Source organism: Lactuca virosa, chromosome 4 (genome assembly GCF_052849685.1).
Source record: "Lactuca virosa cultivar CGN04683 chromosome 4, Lactuca_virosa_CGN04683_v6, whole genome shotgun sequence".
Classification (NCBI taxonomy): Eukaryota; Viridiplantae; Streptophyta; class Magnoliopsida; order Asterales; family Asteraceae; genus Lactuca; species Lactuca virosa.
The window spans coordinates 24,890,250-24,916,125 of NC_136429.1; the positions used below are offsets into that span (position 1 = coordinate 24,890,250).

The window sequence follows — 25,876 nt, forward strand, 5'->3', positions numbered from 1 at the left end:
TTGATACTCTCTTTTCAAAACATTTGTATTATCAGGGAACCAGTATACAGGTATATTACCGGGATTTTTGAAAAGACTGAGCAGTATAGAGTCATGTCTTCTATCTTTTGTTATTATACTTTTGAGGTCATATATACAATGACTTGAAAACATATGTAAAATTTATACATTATTAATGCAATGTTTGTTGTACTTTGATTACTATAATGCATGTGTTGTGATACTTAAACATGAAGTCATCCACCCCCCAACGTTTCCGCCGCTCCGGTTTAGGGGTGTGACAGACTTGAAATAAATAACTTCAACAAAATATTCAAGAAGATTAATAAAGTAAAGTACGAACAAAGTAAACAAATCAAGAACAAGAAGAATTTATGAGAGATTATTGACAGAAATTTGAGTGTGAAGTGAAGGATTCTATTAATGCACAAAAGAGGTATGAAAGATATATTTTCAGTACAAGGTTGAGACTCCTTTTATAGCCAAATGAGTCAATACATGACAAATACATAGAATAAAGAGAACTTGCATCACTAAACAAAAACCTGATATAGTGGATTTTCTCTGATTCTACATAATACTAAAAATGGAGTAAAATAAAAAGAACTTTCTTCATGTCAGGGAAAGTTGACTAAGTTCCGAATCCAAGGCATCTCGGAACTAGTCATTTCGGAGTCTCCATCTCTGAATCTCCACTTCATCTTTAAAATAACATCCCATCTCGTAATGGGGAATGATCTCAAAGTCTTCAGATCTCGGATAACCAACTGTCTTGAAATCATCATGTTCATCTTGGTTGAGAAGTGATTTCGGAATCACTTCTCCATCTCGAATGGCTTCACATCTTGGATTGTCTAAGGGGCACTTTCATGTACTAACAAGAATGAAGCAAGTATTATTGTCTATTGATACTTTGAAATTTTACCAATTTGTTTAGGTTTTTCGAAATTGCTATGTTTTTATCTTGACTTTGTGAAATTGTTATGTTTTTATTGATGTTATTGACGTATTTGCTAATTTTTGTTGAAATTGAAATTGTATGTATAGGTTTATATGAAACTGAAGTTGGTCCTTGTATAATAGTTTGATTGTGTTACTTGTTTGGTCTTTGTAAGATTATGTTATTTGTTTAGGTTTATATGAAATCGAAATTGTATGTATAAAATGTTAACTTACTTGTTTAGGACTTTAGGTTATATGAAATTGAAATTATGTATAAAATGTTATATGAAATTCAAAAATGTTTAGGTTTATATAAAGGGATATATACAGTAAAGTCCCAATATTTTAATCGATTTGACAAGAAAGTCTTAAACTTTATTTTTTTGACAGTAAAGTCCAAATTACCGGCAGTTTTTGACATTTTTACCCTTTTTTCCGGTTAGCCGGTAATTATGACTTTTTTGTCAAAAAAATAAAGTTTAGGACTTTCTTGTCAAATCGTCAAGTAGGACTTTACTGTCAAAAAAATAAAGTTTAGGACATTCTTGTCAAATCGTTGAAAATATTGGGACTTTAGTGTATTTTCGTAACCCAAGAAATTTTAATTGTGACTTTTGTTGCAGCACCACTGTTTTTATTACCATCATCATCTTTACCCTGACACAATCACGATCAGGAGAAACATATGCAAAAGAGAGCGCGAGAAAGGGTGAAAAGACTTGTAAAACTTTCTTCTTGCTTCGCCACCAAATCTTGAACTAAAAAGTGGGGGACAGATTATACAAACACAAACAACACATACCTAGTAAAAAAGGTGTGAATGTAGAGAAGGGAAAAAAGGGCAATTTTGTTTTTTTTTTGGTTTCTTATTTCTCCATTTTTGGGACTGCAAAAATGTGACAACCCGAAAATCTTTGCCTTGTAAGTTCAGCCATTCAATCCAACCGAGTGTCAGACTCGTTTTTGCTATCTTTTAGCCTTGTTTAGAGCCTGTTTAAGGGTTCAAAGCTCAGTACATTCAAGCATTGAGTATAGGATTGAGTCGTGTAAGTTCTTAGCCTTGAAATCAAGCCATACACTCCATGTGAGGGAGTGTACGGTCATACACATGAGTGTACGGCCGTACACACATGTGTGTGTGGCCGTACACCCATGTTGGTCGTACACCCCCTCCATAAGAGTGATATCCCTTCATTTCTAAGCCATTTCTTCAGTTTCCAAGTCAAGAACATCGATTTCTCTCTCAACTATCATCGAGCTTTCATCCCGATCTTCAAGAATGTAAGCCTTTCTTCTGTTTTGATTTGTTGTTATCCTTCTTAACTTAGTAACACCCTTTTATTTCATCCATTGTAAATCATCTTTTGACTAGATCTTCAAATCTTCATCCATTTCACCAAGAACACACACTTGTTCTTGGTGATTGTGAGCCCTTCTTGAGCCTCCAAATCGTAAGTACTCCTTCCCTATGCTTAGTACATGTTAGGAACACTTGATTAACACCTTAAAAACGACCAAAACTCAAGATCCAAAGGAGTGTACGGTCGTACACCCATGTGTGGTCGTACACCCCTCAAAACACCCTTAAAGGGCCTCCAAAATGCAAACCTAGCTTCAACACTTGATGATCAATTGTCCCACAAGCTTCCCTATCATTAGAAGACCATTTTGTGCACTTGTTACCATGAGTGTACGGCCGTACACTCCATGGCCGTACACCCATGGCCGCACAATCCATTTAGTGGCCGTACACTCCCCTTAGATGAATCAAATGTGATTCCAACACTTGGTCCAAGTGTTTCCTAGTCCCTAAAGGTGTTTCCTTGCATGTGGTTGGTTCTAAACATTATATTCATGCCAATATATGTCATTATATGTCGTTTAGGAGTCGTTTGTGTCTCGGGACTTCATTCGTGGAACTTTTCATCCTTACGCCCATATTTGTTTGAATCACCCACATAAAGTGATTTCATACCCCTATAATCAATCTTTTAAACTGTTTTAAATGTTTTTTAAGGGGGGGAATACAAGTTGAACACAATTGATAATTGTGTAAATGTTTGTTATAAACATCTTTCAAAGGTTGCTTATATTTTATAAGTGATCAAAACATTTCAAAAACTCTTGGGAGGGTTCTCCACTGTTGCCTCCGGCGTCACCTTGTAGAAATTAATTTCGATTTAGGAGGCAGAGGTAGAGAACAACGACTTGAAAGTTGAAACTAAGAACTTGAGAAATGAGAATAGAACGAGTGTTTTTGTTTTAGGTAGACCTAGCAATTCGTGTATTCGTGTCATGAAAATGTGTCAGCCACGAATTTGACACGATACGATTACACGATGAGAGATAAGCTTTATCTCATTTTTTAAGATGTATTCATGTCGTGTATTCGTGTCGTGTCGTGTCTCTCACAGATTCGTGTCTTCGTGTCTGAAATTGCCAAGTCACTTTTAGGGTTGTTATATATATATATATATATATATATATATATATATATATATATATATATATATATATATATATATATATATATATATGTTATTGTATTCTAACTAATTATTGTGTGGATGTAGAAATGATTGTGGGCCAATCATTTTACTTATTTTAAGAAATTGATTAATACATATTATAGAATTAAATATAACTGAAAAATACATCTAATTTGATTACAAGAGTATTTTAGTCAATTAATATAGATTTAATAAAGGAAAATTGCATATTTTAAGGGATCATAGATTCTATTAATTTTAAAAATCCGATTTTACGAATTATAATTCTTTTAATTCGGACATTCTGACAGAATACGTTTATGAGTATATTCAAAAATAAAACTATTCTTGAACTATAAAATTATAAAAAAAATTCTTAAACCTATTTCTTGATCATGACTTTAAAACTTCGTGTAGAATAACAAATTCTTGAACCATCAATTGAAGAATGAAAACAAAAATTACATTAATTCTTATAGAATACGGGTAACAATTGCTAAAAATTACATTTATTGTTAAAGAATAACACTAAAAAAACTTTCAAATCGGAAAAAAAAAACACCCAAATCTAACAAAGACACTAATACATTCTAAAAGAATAATGTTGCTAAGAATCACTTTCAATTTTGTGGTCCATTCTTGAAGCATCAACTTTTGTGAAAACAAATCCAATTATAGTTTTAGAATTCAATAATGCATTAGCAAATGAAAAATAAAAAACTAAATTCCTTTGAAAAAATATACGGACTTATGAATTGCACAAAAACCAATAACCAATAAGTGTAGAACATGCATAAATCAGTGAGAAAATGTCCATATTTCATTCCAACAGAATTGGAATTAATGATTCCATTCCGATAGAATTGAAATTCAAGAAATGGAAAAAAGATAACTCACTTTGTGTGCACAAAAACAGGAGAAGCCATGTATTCTTCTCCAACCTCTTGAATTTTATCTTCCATCTCTTTATCAGATCCTAAATTAGAGCTCCGCGGATGTGAAAGAGACAAAGAGGATGGGTCTAGTATGCTATGCTTTAGCAAGTCCACCTGCCAATCACAAAAAGGAAACCCTAAGTTGGATGGAATCGAATGGAATGAGTAATTACAATTACATTCCATGATCATACTGTTGCCATCAAACGCCACATGTTGTTATCATGAACTCCTTCTGAAACCACCAATATAATGTGACAAATGGATGTTAAGAGAACACCAAGCTACAAGGGTTCCTTGCAAGATTTTTCAAAAGATATAGAGTCAATTAGAGAAAGCATATCACAAAATGCCCATAATTAACACAAGATTAAATGGTAACAATATCTACTTGTTTTAAGGTACATACCTGTATGCCCATGAGTTCATGAGCCAACTCAGCAGGTAAGGGTTCACCACCCAAAACTGATATTATGGATGAACCATCAGGTCTAATCATTTCAGCCAAAATCGATGGACTATAAACAGGCTGCATTCCATACAACACAATTTAGCATAAGGTAAAGATAGGTTTGGGAGTTTAAATGTGCAAACCTGTGTATCAAGAAGTATGATCCTTTCAAAAGTGATTCTAGGTTCAATACCAACTGTACAATGCTTAGCCATGGCCTTGGTTTCCATGGATTATATCGGAAAAAGAGGCAACAATATTAATTGAAGTCGCAAATGCAAGTGTATATACAGATGAAGAAAGGAATGAATGCTAGGCTACCAAGAGAAGTTGGATAACAGATGGGTTCAATATACGACATACAGATGGGTTAAATTGACAAAAGGCTAGCAACTTACCGGAAGGAATCGATCGGTGTGGAAATCCCAGGAGTCGGATAACAGATTCAGAAAGCCAACGGAGGGAAGGCGGGAGCGGAGTGACGATGAAGCGTCATCAGGACCACCGCCGCCTCCACCGCCACCAGGTCTCTGGTTGTACTTGGCGGTAGTGACTAGAGTTGGCTTGGCTAATAGGATTTTGGGGGCTTGATGAGAGGAAGCAGACGATGAGGCGTTTGATTTTGAGGAACCGCTTCCTCCACCGATTGCTGCCATTGTCGGCAGACTCCTCACTGTATACAACTGCTGAACAGAAGGGGGATTTTCAAGCGTACATACATGTTTATCCGGAGAAAGCAGGAGCCCTCACCCAATCTCTCCATCACCGACTTTCAGAATCAGAAAGAGAAAAAGATATAGAGAGAGAGAGAGAGAAAGAGATAGAGAGAGAGAGAGATAGAGCGACGGTGAGGGGTGGGTTGTTCAGGCACTGATGGCGGTGGGGGCTGGTGGAACATGGCCGATGGTTTCTTTTGCCAAACATTGAAGGGTACGCTGCTAGGGCAAGGTTGAAGAAGATTAGGGATTAATTAAATACTTATTTAGTTATCAAAATTAAACAATGGGTAAGATTACATTAATACCCTTTAAAAATGATTGGCTAATATTAAATTCTACAACCATACAATAATTACTTTGAATACCTGAAACTATATATATATATATATATATATATATATATATATATATATATAATTTATTATCAACATTCAACGATATTCAGTTAATTTTTAGGACCTTTTTTCTCTTGCTCATCCTAAGCATTTGAATCATCATGACCGACCCTTTAACATACCCGTTTGTCTTCGCTTCAACGATACTATTTACTCGACGGATTCGTTGGTACTGCCACCGACTCGACTTAAAAACGTATCGACTCTGTTCATCCTAATGCGAATTTGGAACTTATTCTTTTTGAAAGTGATATGTTCGTATGGGGTATATTACTGGATTTTTATTTGGTGTGTGTTTCATTACCTTGTGTGTTTTATCCTCAAAAGGTTCTAAATCATGGAAATTAGTCTGGATTGTTGATGTTTCCGGGGCTCGTGCTTGTGTTGGAAAGAATTTCAAAGCAAAAGGATGTGTGTCTTTGGAGCTTGTGGTTGTTGTTTGTCTATTGGTTGGATTTCTTTGGTTCGAGCTGTTGAGTTATGGCTTCTAAGGTATATAATCACTACATCTTCACTAGAAAAGTGTTGTCACATATGCATCACGTCATCTTCACTACATGCTCACTACCACACTAGTAGCTCTTGGAAATGGTTACCACTCCACATTGTTTATCTTTTTGTTTTAACATTAGATTAAATAAAAAAAACATAATTTTAAACTTAAATAAACATTTTATTAATAAAAAATTACATTAAAACCCTATATTACAAATTGAAAAACCACTAATGTAAGAAAATGAGACTTAGGGGACTTTTGTGTCAAAAAAACCAAAATTTGGACATGGGATTCTTTTGAGTTGGGTTATCAATCAATACCCCTTTCTCCCTTATTTCATTCAACGCAACAAACCCTAAAACCTTTCTCCTTTGCTACCTGTGCGCCGAGCAAGGACTAGAAACTCAGCAAGAGAAGGGAAGAATGAGATGGAGATGGAGAAAGAGAGCAAACAAGAAGGAAAAACAGGAACATAGTTGGCTTCAACCAATCACAACCTCCGTGAAGACTCGTGAAGAGCATCACTCCACAAAACACATATGCCCAGTGGGGACGTTGTTCACGCGTGGAAAGAGGGTGACACGTCGGCTTCTACACGTAGAAACCTCTCCATACCGTCCAACTATATACATCTGCTAGATGTTGGTTTTAGAAAGAACAAAACTATAATTTCTCAATTAGACCCCACATTAGTTTTATTTTAAAAATAACTAATATTCAAAATCATATTACATGAAAAATGAGTTTCTTGAAAAATTTAAACTTATAATTTAAAAAAAAATCGAATTAAAAAAAAAGTTCCGTTCAGGTTCACAAGTATGAGTTAAACTTTTATTATAAACAAGAAACTCATAGCCTAAAAATTATTTCAATCATCTTTTGAAAGCTTTAGAATCTTTTCGATTTTATGATTTATGTCATTTTATAACTTTCAAAATCTTAAACTGTTTTTCCAAACACTTCTATACAAACAAAAACTACAATTTTCAGCTAGCCGCTAGACTCTCAAACAAATATAAAAAGACAAAGATTGGTCTCTCATCCGGCTCCATATCTAATGTGCATATTTGTTCATTACATACAAATAACCACCCCTGTTGACCTAATCCTACCTCCTAAAATGTGCACCTTCATACGTTCAGTAAAAAGCAACTACGAAATCAATTCTTTTTGGTAATTCGCTAAATAATAATCAAGGTAAAGAATTCAAACACAAATCAATCGTAAGTCTCCATCGGGCGTTTACCATGAGGATCCGATCTTGAACTAATACCGGAACTTGAAGATTTCCAGCGAGGAACAGAACTCGAACCACCATGACCAGAGGGACCAGAGGTGGTGGTGGGGGTGGTGGTGGTGGTTGAGGAATGAGAACTCGAACCACCCGAAGTCCCCGGTCTCCGGGACCTTCTGTACCGTGTTCCCGGAATCCCAGGGCGGCTCGGCTCATCTAGCACACCGGATTTTTTGGTTAGCATCACCACCACCCGCCGCATGGTGGGTCGTTGTCCTGGATCCGATTGGGTACATAATAACCCGATTTTTATACAAGCAGAAACCTCATCAAGGTCTGCTGAAGAATACAACTTTGACTCCAAAATTTCAAGGCTTTTTCCCTTCTTGTACAATTTATACGCCTGTAAAAATACAATTTAGCATAAATCTTTCATTTTTTATCGTTTATTTTAATGTTTAACCTTTAAATTCAATAACTATATGAGGTTGGGGCCACCACCTCCCTATTTATCATTAAACATTAGAAAAAATGATATAATAAAAACTGTAAAGAACAAAAAACGTAATAACCATCCCCTAAAGAGGACTACAATTACAAAAAAAATATTCCTTTTTGGACTTGTTCCAAAAGACCACCTAAACACAGGGACTAAAAACATAATTTAGTAAAATAAATTATTAAAAAAGTAGAGTTCTTACCCAATCTAGTAAATTTTGGCATTCGGGGTCGAGGTTAAAAGCCGAGTTTTTCTGACCACTAACAAGCTCTAAAACCATTACACCAAAGCTATACACATCCACCTTCACCGATAGATTCCCATGCATAACATACTCTTGTGCCATATATCCACTACGTCAAAAAGGGCAAAAATGTAAAATCCATTGCATATTTATCTTTTTGATGAACAAGTATCAGACTTGTTCATATTATGTCCACGTGGCACTAAAAAAAACGTACTTGGTACCCGCTACACGGGTGTTAATGTGAGTTTGATCTTCGGGGTAAAGCCTAGCCATGCCAAAATCCGCTATTTTTGGTATCCATTTATCATCTAATAAAATATTACTCGCTTTAATATCTCTATGAATAATACGATCATGTGAGTCTTCATGAAGGTAAAGCAAGCCACGTGCCACACCAATAATTATATTGTATCTTCTCTTCCAATCTAGTACTTTTCGATTTCCGGATGCTAAATCACAAATCACAAATGTTATATATAAGCAATAGTTAGTTTTAGCATTTAGTAAAATTACTTATATACCCTTTAAAGGATAAGGATAAGGATAAGGAACTTACAGAAAAGAAGCTTGTCTAGGCTTTCGTGTACAACGTATTCGTATACTAAGAGCTTCTCCGGATACCCGCAAAACCCTAATAAGTTCACAACATTTCGGTGTTGAACACGTGCCAATAATTTGGCCTCAGTTGTGAACTCCTTTTTCCCTTGAGTTGATGTTTGTGATAACTTCTTGACTGCAATCTCTCTACCATCATCCAATTTACCCTTCATATCCAAACACCAAATCATGAAACCCCAAATTCTTCACAATACTCGTATACCCAAGAATTTAAACAATTAAGAATCAAGATTTTCAAATTGAATACGATTTATTAGAGCTCAATCATCATGAAACCCCAAAATCTTTGCAATACTGGAATACCCAAGAATTTAAATTTTAATAATTAAGAATGAAGATTTAATTGAGTACAATTTATAATTTATTAAAGCTCAATTATAATACTCGTATACCCAAGAATTTAAACAAGTAAGAATCAAGATTTTCAAATTGAGTGCAATTTATTAAAGTCAATCATCATGAAACCCCAAATTCTTCACAATACTCGTATACCTAAGAATTTAAACAATTAAGAATCAAGAGTTTCAAATTTAGTAAAATTTATAGTTTATTAAAGCTCAATCATCCTGAAACCCCAAATTTTTCACAATACTTGTATACCCAAGAATTTAAACAATTAAGAATCAAGATTTTCAAATTAAATACAACTTAAAGGTCATTCATTATGAAACCCCAAATTATTCACAATACTAGTATACCCAAGAATTTAAACAATAAGAATCAACATTTTGGATTTATTTTGAGTATTAAGAAATACCCACTTCGGTATTTTAGGCGTGATTTTGAAGTGTAGCTGAACATGATTAAATTAGTGGCATATTAGGTAAAGGCATCATTGTATGAAAAGGCATTCTAAAATATAATATTTTCTTCTAAAACGTGTGTTTTACTTTCGGGTACTCCCACCATTACAGACACATGATATACCACCACGAATGAAAATGATAAATGGTTTAAATGAATCCAATGATCAAACTAATTTTAATGGAAACAAGCTAGAGAAAAGGGATGATGAATGGAACCTTGAAAACAGGGCCATAACCCCCTTGGCCAAGCTTATTATCTGGATGGAAATTTTTGGTTGCAGAAACTAGGGTTTGAAAACTGAATATCTTCTGTTCTTGAGCAGCAATCGCTTCCAGTTCTTCTTCTTGGCTTTCTGAATTCCAATTCAAAACCCCAAAAAGACAACACATGAAAACGATATCCTTGAAGTATACATAATCTAAATCAAAACCCATCTCAAAAATGATATAAAAATACAAACTTTGATGAAATCTTGAAATGGGTGTTACAGATACAAACCTTTACTTGAACTGAGCTTGAAGCGTTTAACCAAATTGTGGAAGAAGCTCTTGGATTTGGTCATCCTGCTCGCTAACTACACCGAACATTAATTACGAAGATAGGAAAAGAAAGCAAAAGGCGAATTGTGGATCGTGGTATCGTTATGCAGAAGATTAGCGAGGTGGAATTGTATAAAAGCGTTATGGTGATTTGGAATTGATGATGCGAAGCTCGGAAAGTTACGTAAATAAATAGTTGCGAAATAGTCTAAGACGCGTAAATCTTCGCAAGACATGACAAACTTGTCCAAGTTTATAACATCATTAAACTTAAAACAATTATGTTTTTTTAACATTAAACCTTTTCCAACTTCATGTACATATTAAAACACCGCATTAAAAATAATGGATAATATCGTTTTAGCCTCCAAAAATCTTTATTTTTGGTTTAAAAGGTTTATAATGTTATTTATTTATTATTTTTTTTGGCAGTCTTAAGACATGAAATCCATTTTTATGTGTTAAAAAAAAGACTAAATTGCACAAATGGTCCATGTGGTTTGCTCAAATTTATCACTGTGGTCCAAAAAAGTTTTGACTAGCACCACAGGTCCAAAGTTTTCATTTTGTTGCGATTTTAGTCCAATTTGATTTAGAAATATTTAAAATGACGGATTTACCCTTGGTACTTTCTTTTTCTATTTTTTTATATCTATTTAAATGTTTTTACTGATTTAAAGAAAAATAAAAAGAATCTCTCTCTCTCTCTCTCTCTCTCTCTCTCTCTCTCTCTCTCGATTCATAGATCTATTTTCGTTCCAGTTTCACTACAAGGAAGGGTATCGATGGTTTTCACACCGGCCCAAAATGCTCCCTCCGTCACTCCCTGCTGGAGTCGCCGGAACGAGCACCACCGGATGCCACCGTAGTTCTCAGCCCACTCCGCCCTCCCCCTGTCTTGACCCATTGCCATCAAACACCCCAACGTCGTTGCTGCCTTCCACTTGTTACCTCCGTTTCCAGCGTTAACCTGCCATCACCTTCCACTAAAAACCACCGACTATGTGGCCACCGTGCAAACACCATTACCAGTCACAGCCACCATCTCCAGCTTCTGTTCTTTTGATTTTCTCCAATTCCACTCCTACTGCAAGAATCTTTAGGGTTTAGGGGTATGTTCAACGAACAATAGAAGCAATGCGCCCTCCATCTTTCTCAATTAAAGCATTCTACATTCTAGGGTTCGAATTACCCTCTCTTTGCGTTGTGATTTTACCAGATATTGAAGCTTGCCCCGAAACTTTGATTTAGGTGTGATTAGGGCTCGAAAACCCTCAATTGGAGCAACAATGATAGCGTACCTACAACATGCCCTTCTTCGCTATCATCGCCACTGAACATCCTCTCCGGTGAAGATGATGAAAGAAAAAAAAAATGACGAGTCATTTGCTTCCTCGGTTTGGCCCTTTGCAATTCACACAAAAAATGGCAATGGGGACTTACGTAGTAGCAGCAGCAGCATAACAGAGGTGGTCGATGGTGGTGACCAAGAGCAGCTCTACGGTGGCAGGAGGCTGCCCGGCAGCCTAGCGGCTGCTTCCTTTTTGCTTATGTCGGCAGTGGTCATCGGAGGGGAAGAGGGAAGAGGTAAGGCAGCAGGTTGGAGGGTTGCTTGGGGGCTGTTGTGTCACCGGAAGAATGAGGGATAAAGGGTTGTGAAGTGGTGGTACACGATAGCAGAAGGTGGCAGTGGGGTGACGAGTGGTGGCTGCCACGTTTTCCTTTGTGTTTCTTGGAAGAAAATGGACCAGAAAAAGGATGGAAGGGAGGTATAAGGGTAGTGTGTGGTGTTGGAAATGAGAGAGAGAGAGAGAGAGAGATTTCATTTTTATTTTTTTATTTTGTTATAAAAAATTATAAAAATAAAATAGAAAATAAAAAATTTCTTTTTTATTTTTTCTTTTAATCAAAAAAAGTATTTAAATAATAAAAATAATAAAAAAGAAAAATAATAAGGGCAAAATAGTCATTATGAAAAAGTTTATAGAAAACTTGACCAAACTCGCAACAAAATGAAAAGTTTGGACCTCTGGTGCTAGTCCAAACATTTTTTGACCAAAGTGACAATTTTCAGCTAACCACAGGGACCATTTGTACAGTTTTGTCTTAAAAAACAGATATTCCAAGGGATCACCCAGTAAATATTTGCATGGTCAGTAAAGTTGACTATCATGTCATTTGCAAATATAAGCCACCTCGACTTATTTCGCATCCACTAATTGCAAAAGTTCACCCCTCACCGTCGAATCCAACGCCGGACTCGACAGCGGAAGCTGAGACCTCACTCTTCCTTTACTCATATGTGGATTTTCAACATAAAAACCTAAGGGTAAATATCTGATAATCGATTCACCTGATTCTGATTCGGGAATAATTAAACCTGAGTCTGATTCAGTGCTTATAACCGCTGTCAAAAGATTTGATATCAGATAGGGGTGAGAATTGGTTCGCTTTATGGGTCGTCGGTTTCCTCGAATCAACTTCCTCGGTTTAAAAGTTTTTTGGTCCAAATTGAAAACATAACCAAACCGAATTCAAATCATTCTAGACCAAACCGAAAACTGAATTCCAATTCGGTTTGTAACCAATGAAACCAAATATTTTCTTAATTTTTGTTAGTAACATCCCAAGATTTCATGTAAAATTTTTCATTTTTATAACATCCATTTTAATAAACTTACATTCATGGCAAACCATTTGCTCATAAGCCATTATTCAGAAATCATACTTATAATGAACACAATATGGAATCTCGAATCATAAAACTGTTGATGTGTGTGTACCGTCTCGCCTTCGCAATCCAATAAGTACCTGCAAAATATTTAATCCACAGTTGTAAGCACAAAGCTTAGTGAGTTCTCCAAAATATCACATACAACACAACATAATAATCAATTATAGTTTATCAATAGCCATGGAACTATCAGCAGTCTTGAATTTCACATATATCACAACAATATAAACAATTATGGGTTATCAGCAACCCTGGGGACTATCAACAGTCCCAGTAGGCTAACTGTACGCCCTGTGGATTAACAGCACACTTCATGGGTTATCAGCAACCTTGGGACTATCAGCAGTCCCATGGACTCACAGCAGTCCATGAGTTCTCAGCAACTCAGTTCACATATAACAACAATCATAAATAAGAGATGGTCAACAAGTATACATTACCACACATGCAGATATAGTAAAAAGACTCACCTTGCAGATATCAGGGATGAGATTCAGAACTGGAAAACCAAAACCGGAACCGGAATCAGATCAGAACCGGAACTGTTAGAATCGGAATATATAGACTCGGTTCAGGTCCCAGGTTTAAAGAACGGCTTTATCCGGGTTCCGGGTAATCTGAGTTTTGGGTCCTTTGGGTCAGGGTTTAAGAATCAAAACCGTGTTAGGAACCGAAACCGATTTTAAGGGCCGAAAACGGTTTCTATAAAAAGTTTAAAACATGCATATCTCATTCGTTTAAAGTCAGATTGACATGAGGTTTTTTCCAAAATGTAGTTTATAGTTTATACATGATTTTAGACTATAATTTTGTCATTTTTGAGTTAATATTCATTGACTTACAGTTCCTCAAAGTTGGGATATCAAAGTGTAAGTCCCCAATCTGCTTGTATATCAATCAGATCCGTTTGATGGTGCGGAATCCCAATCAAACGGATGATGTCAGATCAAAAGAAGAAGAAGGAAAAAAAAAAGAATAACTTGAATCTATGATGTATTCAAAGATATGAGTGATGCTCCATACACATTAGATTCTCTCACACACACTCTTCTTCTCTCTAGTTTCTCTCTCTACAATGTGATCTTCTTCTCTAGCCTTACACTCCTTTTTCATTCACCACTCCTCACCCTATATATAGTAGACATGGGCCGTGAATGGGTTTACGGCCGTAAACTTGTTCACGGCCGTAAACACAACCGTAAACACATATACGGCCGTAAACACCAAGCTGTTTACGGTCCTAGACATAAAAATACATTTTCCTAGAAAATTAAAGTATAAACCAAATATTTGACCCAACAATCTCCCCCTTGGTTTATAGCTTTCTTTTCTAATTGACCCAACAAACCCCCTCTAAAAAGTAGCTGGCTTTTCTTGTCAATCTTCATCGAGAGCTTGGCTTCAGCATTAATCTTCAAATTCTTCACAACTTCAAAATGAACATGATGAATCTTCAATAAATGACTTCATCTTGAGCACTTGGGCTTTTCTTCAGAATTTGGCATTGAACGCACGTTGGGTGAGGAGGCTTCTTGAAAAGATTCTTGAAAGATAGCACTTTCAGCTTGAGAATCTTCAGAGAGAATAGAGAACGAAACTTTTGGATCACTTCAGCAGGTACATAGACAACAGCAAATTGATTGAGGAGGCTTTAATGCAATCTGTCACATAATCTTCAAGTACAGCTTGACCTTGCTTCTGGGGTTGAAGGATTGAATGTTGAAAAAATAATCTTCATTTCTTGCTCCTTCGAATGAGAATTCTCTGATGCTCACGGATGAAGCCTTGGCTCAGAAATTCTCGATACAGTCTCCACGAGTCTCATCTACATCTGAGTTCACTTTTCAAGACAAATAAAGCTAAAAATAGAAACAAAACTAAAATAAAACTTCACACACAATATTTTTGGATTTTTCATATTTTCTGAAAAAAATAAAACAGAAACAAAAATATTTTTGGATTTTTGATTTTCTGAACAAAAATTAAAACAGAAATAACACTATTTTTGGATTTTTAAATTTTCTGATTTTTGTTTGATTTTTTGAATTTTTAATTCTCCCCCTAAATTTGTGCATAGAGGAAAACTATGAACAAATTTAACAAAAACAAAAATATTTGGGATCAAAGTTGTCAAGCAATCCAATATCGTTTATCAGCACACGCCTGTATTTCTAGATCTGGTCAATCACGTTCATACAAGATTCACTCTACTATCTCTCTAAACCCCTATCTATGTTAGTCATATGTTGTTCCCTCTATGTGATTGGAAGACATCCGACCTGGGATACAACATATGCACTTCTATATCTGACTTCTTTCTTAATGATTGAATACTCACTTAAAGTAAGGAGTTCTTTGGAAGTTCTTGATAACCCAATCAAACGGATGATGCCAGATCAAAAGAAGAATAAGGAGAAGAAGATGATGAATCTTGTATGAATTGATATGAATTAAGATCCAGATACAAGATTCACACACACTAACACACACTAAAGCTCCTCTCTTCTCTCTCACTTTCTCTCTCTACAATATGATCTCACTTCTATGCCTCACACTCCTTCTCTTCTTGCTTTGAGTGACTTAAAGATTGATCTGCATGGGAAGTAGAAACATTAGTATTTTCGACATTAATACTACCTCCTGAGACAAATCCATATTTAAGAAATGGCTCTCTGTCTATTTCCTCTTTTGTCAAAGGGTTATTAGTATAAGTATGATTAAAAGGAGGAGGCACTTTGTCATATCCTAAACCCTTTGACTGATTATTTTTGAATTGCAAATTAGTTTCTATCATGGATGCAACTACTTCACTTGACACATCAAATTTTCTAAAAGTGAAATCTGCATTTTCAAATTTGTTTTTCAATGTGTCAAGCTCAGCAGTTACCTCAGCAAGTTGTTCAGTCACATATCTATAATGTGCACTCTTAGTGCTATACTCTTCCTGAAGTTTTCTAAAGTCTTTGGTTTTTGCTTCTAATTCAGCCTTCAGGGGTTTCTGTCCTTTCCTAAGTTGATACCCTTCATATCTCAAGTCCTCGTTCTCTCTACGTAATAATTCTATATGCTCAAGAAGATTTTTAACTTTATCGATGCATGTTTGAGAACAAAAAGACTGACTTACCTCATTCTTTTCAGGTTCTGAAGTAGAAGATACCATGAAAGCAAACTGCAACTCCATCATCTCTTCTTCAGGATCAACTTCAGCTTCTTCCACAGGAGTATCATTGATTTGAGCCAAGTGAGCATTTTCAGGTCCTGAAATATTCAGTTGCTGAATCTGGTCCTCCCAGTCAAAGGACTGAGCAACCACTGCTAGATTAGCAGTTTCACTGTTGACAGCAGAATTTCCACGACCATTTCCCACTGGAACCATTGTTCAATCACTACTTACTCTTCTGTCTGGTTTGGGACACTCACGAGCAAAATGACCCGGCTCGTGACAGTTGTAGCAACGCAACTTTCCTCTGTTAAACCCTACTTTCTTATCCGCATTCATTCCCCAATTATTCTTTCCTGTCTTCTTAGCAAATTGCTTTTCCCTGAACACTGCCATAACTATCTGCCAAGTAATGTCCATTTCTTCCACATCATCTGGATGAATTTGATCCAGGTCAGCAAATGAGAGTTGAGGTGGAAGCTCTCCAGCTACAAAAGCATTGTAGCAATTGACAAGTCCAGTGGCAAGAGCTAAGTTTTCATCGTTTTCTTTGGAATGGGGAGCAGGAACCATAACTGGTGCATTTGAGGAAGAAATAGCTTGAGGAACAACGTAAGACTGACTTTGTGGATGAGAAACAGATGCTGAAGCAACATGTGGATGAGAGACAGATGTTGAAGTAACAAATGGTGTAACTGATGGAGTAATAAAGGTTTGATTCTGAGGTTGTTAAACAGCAAAAGCTTGACTTGGAGAGGAGGTATAGGATGAAAAAGCATTATTTGAGGAAATCCCAAGATTCACAGTCGAGTAGGAATTCACATGATTAATCTCTCGTTGCTTGTCATCAAGATCACAGGCTTTGATGATCGCCATTGTTTCAGCAAGACTAAGACGATTGAGATCTTTTGTTTTCTTGATGACAACTACATTCATATCCCACGACTTCGAAAGTGAGTTCAGCAACTTTTTGTTTATCTCAGACTTAGTCAAGTAAATCCCAGCTGTACTCATTTCAGCAGTAAGTGCAGTAAATCGCTGCAACTGAGCTTCCAGGGTTTCTCCAACGATATAATTGAACATGTTGAATTTTTGTCTTAACATATCCTGACGGCTTTCCTTCATATCTTCATTTCCCTCGTAGACCTCAATCAAAGCTTCCCATAGTGCTTTGGCTGAAGTGTATTCTCTAAAGCCTTGAGCAATATCAGGAGATAGAGCCATAGTCAAAGTAGCCAGTGCTCTTTCTTGTTCTTCAACCTTTTCAAAATCTTCATCAGCGTAATCAGCGTACAATTTGTCAATTACTTGTCCAGATGGAAGATTTGTAATGATTATGACTGGTCCTTTGAGAATGCTTCTCCAAACCTTAAAATCTTTCATTTTGATGTATTTCTCAATCTTGTATTTCCATTCTAGGAACCCTTCTGCAGATAACAATCGGGGAATGCGAGTGGTTGTTCCCATGATGGAATCCAATTCATGATGAAGTGCTTGACCTTGAGAATCCATTTTTTTTTTAATTTTTAATTGAAAATGACTTAAAAAATAAACTAAAATGCCAAAAAGGTAGTTTGCGGTCACACGATTACGGCCGTAAACAGGAGTTTACGGTCAACGTTTACGGTTGAGGTTCACGGTTGGAAGTTCACAGTTGAGTGGAGTTTACGGTTGAGGAGAGTTTACGGTTAAGTTCACGGTTAAGGATAGTTTACGGTTAAGGGGAATTTACGGTTAAGGGAGATTGCCTGTTTACGGTCAATGAAGATTGTCTGTTTACGATCATAAATGGGAGTTTACGGCCGTAAACTCTTGACCGTAAATGCCCAGAACTTGATGAAAACACGAAGTTATTGCAGATCTGATCCCCTTTTGCCACGAAAACACCAAATCCAGTCTCGAACAATGATGAAACTGAGCTCATTTGACCGAAAACGTGATTGAAAGATGATTTGACACCGGACTTGCTCTGATACCACTTGTAAGTCCCCAATCTGCTTGTGTATCAATCAGATCCGTTTGATGGTGCAGAATCCCAATCAAACGGATGATGCCATATCAAAAGAAGAAGAAGGAGAAGAAGAATAACTTGAATCTATGATGTATTCAAAGATATGAGTGATACTCCATACACATTAGATTCTCTCACACACACTCTTCTTCTCTCTAGCTTCTCTCTCTACAATATGCTCCTCTTCTCTAGCCTTACACTCCTTTTTCATTCACCACTCCTCACCCTATATATAGTAGACATGGGCCGTGAATGGGTTTACGGCCGTAAACATGTTCACGGCCGTAAACACATATACGGCCGTAAACACCAAGTTGTTTACGGTCCTAGACATAAAAATACATTTTCCTAGAAAAGTAAAGTATAAACCAAATATTTGACCCAACACAAAGCTGGACATTTTATGTTTTTCAGTTTTTTTTTGAATGTTTTAAAACATGAATATCTAATTCGTTTGAAGTCCGAATAGCATGCAATTTTTTTCAAAGTGTAGTCTATAGTTTGTATATGATTTTAGACTATAATTTTGTCATTTTTCGTTTCATATTCATTGACTTGCAGTACCCCAAAGTCAGAATATCAAAGTTGTGAATTTTCTGTGTTTCAGCTTTATTTTTATATTTTGTGAAAATTTAAAAATGCTTATCTAATTTGTTTGAAGTCGGATTATCATGAGATTTTTTGCAACGTGTAGTTTAGAGTTTGTACATAGTTTTAGACTATAAGTTTGTCATTTTTGGTTTCATATTCATTGACTTACAATCACCCAAAGTCGGGATATCAAAGTTGTGAATTTTCTCTTTTTCAGCTTTATTTTTATATTTTGTAAAATTTAAAAAATGCATATCTAATTCGTTTAAAGTGGGATTGTCATGAGGTTTTTTGCAACGTGTAGTTTAGAGTTAGTACATGATTTTAGACTTTTGCATTTTTGGTTTAATATTCAATAACTTACAGTCCCCCGAAGTTGGGATATCAAAGTTGAAAATTTTCAAAGTTCAACCACCACGTAATTACCAAAATATTCCGGATTTCCCGGGTTTTCTGGTTCTAGACCCACTTTACCTAGTTCCACCCGACCCAATTTAATGTTTTCGGGTTTCCCGGTTCTAGACTCACTTTACCCGGAACCAAACCGGAATCGGTTTTTATATACCGGTCCGGTTTCCAGTCTTACAAAATCCCATTAATCGGTTCCCGGGTTTTCCGGGTTCGGGTCTACAGGTCCGAGTTTGGACCCACTCTCATCCCTAGCAGATAGCAGTTAAACACAACAGCTCTCACACAATGCAGACTGATACTACAAGACACCTAACAACAAAAGGAAGTACCCTATCAGTCTACACCCTAAAACCCTTAAATTGACCAAAGGTCAACCCATGTCAAAAGTCAATGGTCAAAGTTAAAGTAAACGATCAACATCATCAAAAGCTGATTGTCGCGTCGTGACCATCGAATGGTCACTTCCTGACTAAAAGGCTCATCCCCAATCCAAAACTCCAGATATAAACAACTCCTTGATCAAAAGCGTCGCCATATCGTGGTGGCCAGGCCCTCACGTCGTGACATAGTCCGTCAAAACAATCAGAAAAACTCATCGTCACATCATAACTACAACATTTTGGGACACTTAATGCATTTGGTCCTTAATCCTTAAAGTCATCCATTCCAACTTTCCAGAGGACCTTCTTACTCCAAAAACATTCTAAAAGTTGATGCTTTATAGACATGCATGTCCAATGCATGTCTTGAGCTCAAGATAGGTCATAATGATGAAAAATGAAACCACAATATCATGAATGTCTTCAAAAAATTAGCCAAGCTTCAGATCCAACATATATAACACTCAAGGAACTTCAAGGACCCATAAAGTTGTCAACTTTATGGAATCCTTCCATCCAAAGTTCCATAATATGAAGAAAAAGGACAAGAAGATTAGATCTAGAATCATGCAACATAAATTTTGGATCTTGATGTAACGTCCCGAAAATCATAAGGTAAAAATTTCATTTTTAATTCAACCACAGAGCCAATTATCTTTTATTCAAACATTCAAAAGTATTTTATAATTAAACAGTCATCAGATTACAATCCCAAAATCATCGCATTACGGAAACTTGGGTGGATGCAGTGCAGTCACGCCGGGCCCTTCCCTTTTGAACCTGAAGTACCTGAAACCAAAAACAATAAGTCGTAAGCACAAATCTTAGTGAGTTCCCCAAAATATCGCATACCATACATACAATAGAGAATGCTATGTTCCAACCATAGTCTTGACATTATGCCACGAGTCGTATCATGGTGTTTCCTTGTCGGGTTGGGGGCCAAAACCCTGGGTCTTACAAATATGTGCCAGGAGCCACCTCCTGGTCATCCATGCAAGAATCACAAAGACAACTAGCATACTATCTATATACATAAATTATCTACCTATTTGCCAGGGTCCGATCCCTGGTCTTGCATACAGTTTGTTAGGAGCCATCTTTGGGTCTTTCATACAAATGCCAAGGGTCACCCCCTGGTCTTCCTATATAACATAAGCCAATGGTTCAACATTAGTGCCTTCCACCCATAGTATAGTGAAGAGACTCACCTCAAGTTTTTGAATAACACAACCAAAACCTCGAACTGCCGATCCGGAAAATCCCCGCGCTAACAACATCAAATAAAACCAAATAAATAATTGGTCCTCAACCCATAGCTGGAAACCTAGACCGATTGCCCAATACTCAGGGTAAAAGTCCATTTTACCCTTTCCTCATTTGGCCTAACATCTGAAGCCTAAACCAACAACAAAAGCCTAATATGGCCCAATTTCCAAATTGGGCCCAAACCCCATCATGGGCCTAATCCAAGAAGGACCAATTTCCTAAAAGGCCCAAAATATCCATTGGTCAACCCTGTTCAAACTTCTGGTCAATGGTCAAATGTTAAAAATTCAACAAGTCAAAGAAGTCCATACAGGCTGAGTACGCCCTGTGTACTCAGTTGGTACGCCCAGCGTACTACGGATCTAGACCAGCCCATGGGGGTTTAACTCAGTACGCGTTGCATACCAAGAGGTACGCCCTGCGTACGCTGCATGCACTTAATCCATGTATAAAATGTCTTAAACCTTTAATCCAACACGCTCAATGCTCAAAACTAGTTCCAAATCATGCATTAATCCATAAATTCGTTAACTTTGAGGTTTTGCATGGCTCAGTGGGTCCCAAATCCAAGCCTTAACTTTACAAGTTCAACAAGGAGCTAATACACATGCATGGGTAGATATCAAACATCAAGATTACATTTTTATGCATTTGGGACACCTAAAACGTCCAGATCTAGTGACCAAAATCTTGGAGCAGTCTCATCCTCATAAAGACAAACCAATGAGATCAAAATTTGCCATAAACCACCCCAAACTAGATCTACCCAAAGAGATGTCAAGATCAGAGCTTTTTACCTTCAATAGGTTGCAAAAAAATGTGAAACTTTTGGATCTCCAAGCTCCACTCCAAGTGATGATTCTTCAACAACCTTCTATCTCTTCAAATTGCATAAGAACACACCAAGATTCCTCACAAGAGCTCAAGAACTCAAATATGGTGGCTAGGGTCGAGATTAGGGTTTAGGAGATATGGAGGCTGATAAGAGGCAAGACCCCATGTACATAATGAGCTTAAATAGGGGTAAGACCCTAAAAATCGGGGTTTAAAGCTGAAGGGAGTACGCCCTGTGTACTCTTGAGTACGCCTGGTGTACTCAAATGCCACCCGCTATCAATTCTTCCACTACGCGTTGCGTACTCAATGAGTACGCCTCACATACTATACAAAGCTCCAAAACACTTTAACTTTAATCAGCCATAACTCCTTCGTTCTAAGTCCATTTTTAACGTTCTTTAAATCCATGGAAAGGTAATGAGAAGCTCTACACTTCTATCAACTCATCCTCGTCTTAAGACTTCCCGAATAGAAACCCAAAATTCATAAAGGTCGAACTATCCATTTTACAGTTATACCCTTGGGCTTCGAAACACAACCTAACTCTCGAATCACCTAATCTATAATACCCACATCTAAAAAGGGTCTAATTCTCTCTTCCCCCAATACCCTAAGCCTTATGACAACTGATATTCGGGCCACAACCCCGAATAATGAAATGATTCAAAACCGAGTGTTTCACTTGAACACTTACAATGGTCCAGAAATCACTCAAATGGAAACTCCAAGCTTGCCAAGAGGTTCTCTATACCACAAGGGCCTTCTTCTTCCTTCCAAAAGCACCAAAACACCAAGGTTAAGCTCATAAATGGAGAATGGGGTATTAGGGTTTGCTTCAAGGTTATGAGGGTGATGAAGTCTAGAAATGATGCTCTAAATACGAGATTATAGGTTTAAATATGAAGGAAACCCTAAAAGATCTTAGGATTGGGCTGCATCTATTCTCACGTCGTGACCATGCCCTAGTCACGTCGTGAGAGCCATCCGAAACACCTTCTCATATTTGATCTGTCACGTCGTGATAGACCTCTTGTCACGTTGTGACATATAGTTTTCCTCAAAAATTACTCCTTTATGTTGTAACATCCCATAAATACTATATAAAAATTTGTAACGCCCGGGTTTCGGGGCAAAGCATTATCAGATGATGTAATAGTCTAGGTCAACTATTGTAACTCTTTTGAGATAATAAAGATGAAATATTTGAGTATTATGTGAATTATGTGCCTTTATATGCTTATTATTTATTTATAATGATATAATAAATAAAGGATAAAAATAAGCATCAAAAATAAAGTGTTAGATAAACCCAATATCGATGAAGAAAGTTGTATTGGTCGTGACAAGGATTCCAGAATAAAGGATAAAAATAAGCATCAAAAATAAAGTGTTAGATAAACCCAATATCGATGAAGAAAGTTGTATTGGTCGTGACAAGGATTCCAGAAATATAAAGAATGCCGAAATCCGAGTTATAATGAAGAAGTTATGACTTGTCGAAGTTTCACGACAAAACCGGCACGACGTCGTGTGACATAAATAGTGAATTTACGATATAGGACTTTTTGGCCTTAGTAATCTAAACCAAAGTTGTAGTATACGTTAAACCGAGAGCGTGCATAAAAAGAACGCCCAAACCTGACTTCGTATGAGGAAGTTATGATTTTTCTAAGATTTGGCTTAGCAGTGCACAGCCCGAAACTCGAATTTTAGATCGAGTGGTTTTTGGCCTACACGACCTAAATGAGAATTGAAGATCTCATTAATAGGAACTCAACGGTAAAAAGACAGACGAAAACGGAGTCCGTATGTAGAAGTTATGAATTTTACGCGGACATTTAACAGTATAATCTCCTCGTACTGTTAAATTTAAGATCGGTCAAGAATTAGCCGATGGAGTCAAAATGAAAGTTTTAGATCTTATTTTTACCTACGCGTGGATATAAATAACGTCAAAAACGGAGCTCGTATGTGAAAGTTACGGATTTTAGAAGGAGGAAGTGTGCTGTGCGAAAATGGGTGACGTGGCACAATCTTGACCATTGATTTCTCCCCAAGTCTTGCCACCAGATGGTGACATGTGGCAACAAGTTCAGCCATATTTCACTCTATAAATAGAACCTCTCCCACCCTCATTTTCTTCACACCTTTCTCATTTTTTCTTTCTCTCACTAGTTTCTCTCTCTAAGCCCCCTAACCCCCCCCCCCCCCTAAACTCTAGGTAAACCACCTAGCACCCGAAGAAAGCCTCGAGGCTCACGGAATCCCGAGAAATAGGGTCTTTCGGTTCGGAAACGCTGCTCCAAGCGAAGCCCGGTTTTCTATAAAACCCGCTGTAAGTGAGCTACGCCTACGCTATTTTTAATATAGCTTTTATTTAATTATAGTAACATTATTAGGACCTTAAAATAAGTACTTGGGCTATTATTATGGGTTATATAAGTATTGTTTAAAGCTTATATAATAGTAATAATAGCTAGACTATTATTTAGTCACGGTTAACGTTAGACTAAACCCTAGTGGTATTGATACTAGGTTTTGTCAAGGGAAAATTTGTTTTGAGATAACGAAGCGATGTCCGAGTACCGAGTCACCACCCTAACAGGTGAGTGCATAGTCACTTTCATCTTACACATAGATATGAAGTAATTAATATAAACTACGTGCTATGTGTGCATATTGTCTGAATACTTGTTGTCTATGCTGATGAAAGATTTTTATACATGTTTTAAATGATTTAAACTGTATTTGTATTTTATATCTACAAAAATGTTGGGGTAAAACATCGGTATATGTAATAAACGATGTGTGATAAAATGATGAGAGGCCTCGATGTTGTTGCTGTTGATTCTGTCATCTAGCGGAGTATGGATGACAACCACAGACTCTTCTAGACAGTCCAGTGGAACGCTAGCAGGCTCGCAACCTGTAGGTGTTTGTGAACGATGTGTTCACCAGTGTACTCCATCCCCCTCATGGTTGCCTTAAGGACAATTATTGCTGAGGAATCCCCTTAGCAGTAGTGTCCATCCCGATGATGATCCTTAGGCTAGGTCCCTTATGATAGGTGTTTAGGGACGTAAAGTGAGGATAACGGGAACGGGTAATCGGGTTATTGTTGGTTGATGAAATTAAATAACTTAATTACTGTGGGTTGAAAACCCTATGTGCTCACCAGGCTCCCAAGCCTGACCCACTCAGTTTCATGTATTATAGGTAGTGGCGCTCGAGCATAGATGTGATGTTTTGGATGAGGGATTACGGATATAGGCCTGTAGATATGAATAAATGTAGTAAGACTTATATTGTACTGTTTATGCTTTTGATCTGTATCGAACATGACATCCCGAGGTTTTTAATCAAATACATTTCTACGGAAATGCTTTGATAAATCTTTATCATATTTTTGTTTTGGGAACAAATTCCGCAACACTTTTATTTAAAATGTTAGTCTGATTTTTAAACAAAGCATAAACAAAATCGGTATTTTCTGGCCGTGAAAATGGGGATGTCACAGTTGGTATCAGAGCATTAGTTTAAGCGAACTAGGAATTTGTAGGATTTCTAGACTTAAACTTAGAATGCTAAGCGATGATTGTGAGATGTGAGCACTAGCTTATTTAGGAAAGTATGCCTAATATGCTTTATGTGCTAAAAGATTTATGCCTTATATGCTGTTATTTGTTCGGATCTATGGTCTGTTGCCGACCGGATCTGGAAACCTTATGTGTTCAGGATTCTAAACATACGACTACGATATTAGAACTAGCATGTAAACGTTTCGGAGAGATAATGATGATTTTTTACGTCTATCCTAAATAAAGATTTAATTCACCTTATTCGGTGTATAGATCAAAATGGCAAGAACCCGCAGTGGAGCTGGGAATGCAAATGGGAATAGGAATCAACTCCCAGTGATTCAGCAAATACCTGTTGTAGCAGATGCTCCTGAGCCAATCACGATGGCCGGAGTACAAGAGATGATCCAAATGATGCTGGATCGTCAAATGGAGGAAACCAGACATTTGCTTCAACAGAATCGAGAAGAAGCTACAATACTGGTCGAACAGCCAGAGCTGAATGATGGGCCGTCAGAAGGAGGGAACTACAGT

General features: G+C 36.9%; 2 protein-coding genes across 3 annotated transcripts; both read right to left on the minus strand.

Annotated features, from left to right (window-relative positions):
* Window positions 1–438: 438 nt before the first annotated feature.
* LOC145103725 (uncharacterized) lies at window positions 439–5,780 on the minus strand. 2 transcript variants are annotated; one of them, XM_079041001.1, is made up of 6 exons: window positions 5,216–5,780; window positions 4,961–5,035; window positions 4,776–4,895; window positions 4,561–4,650; window positions 4,329–4,480; window positions 439–874 (listed from the first exon to the last, which is right to left on the minus strand). In XM_079041001.1, the coding sequence occupies exons 1-6, from the start codon at window positions 5,471–5,473 to the stop codon at window positions 868–870; spliced, it is 702 nt and encodes a 233-aa protein (XP_078897127.1). In that variant the 5' UTR covers window positions 5,474–5,780; the 3' UTR covers window positions 439–867. The 2 variants fall into 2 exon arrangements, 1 of the variants encoding a protein (XP_078897127.1); XR_013706815.1 differs by lacking the exon at window positions 439–874 and having other exon boundaries at window positions 4,202–4,662; window positions 4,776–5,035; window positions 5,216–5,244.
* A 1,543-nt stretch (window positions 5,781–7,323) lies between these two features.
* On the minus strand, window positions 7,324–10,571 carry LOC145103727 (cysteine-rich receptor-like protein kinase 43). The gene is made up of 6 exons (XM_079041003.1): window positions 10,331–10,571; window positions 10,048–10,184; window positions 8,964–9,171; window positions 8,622–8,856; window positions 8,363–8,513; window positions 7,324–8,064 (listed from the first exon to the last, which is right to left on the minus strand). The coding sequence occupies exons 1-6, from the start codon at window positions 10,392–10,394 to the stop codon at window positions 7,645–7,647; spliced, it is 1,215 nt and encodes a 404-aa protein (XP_078897129.1). The 5' UTR covers window positions 10,395–10,571; the 3' UTR covers window positions 7,324–7,644.
* Between the last annotated feature and the right edge of the window lie 15,305 nt (window positions 10,572–25,876).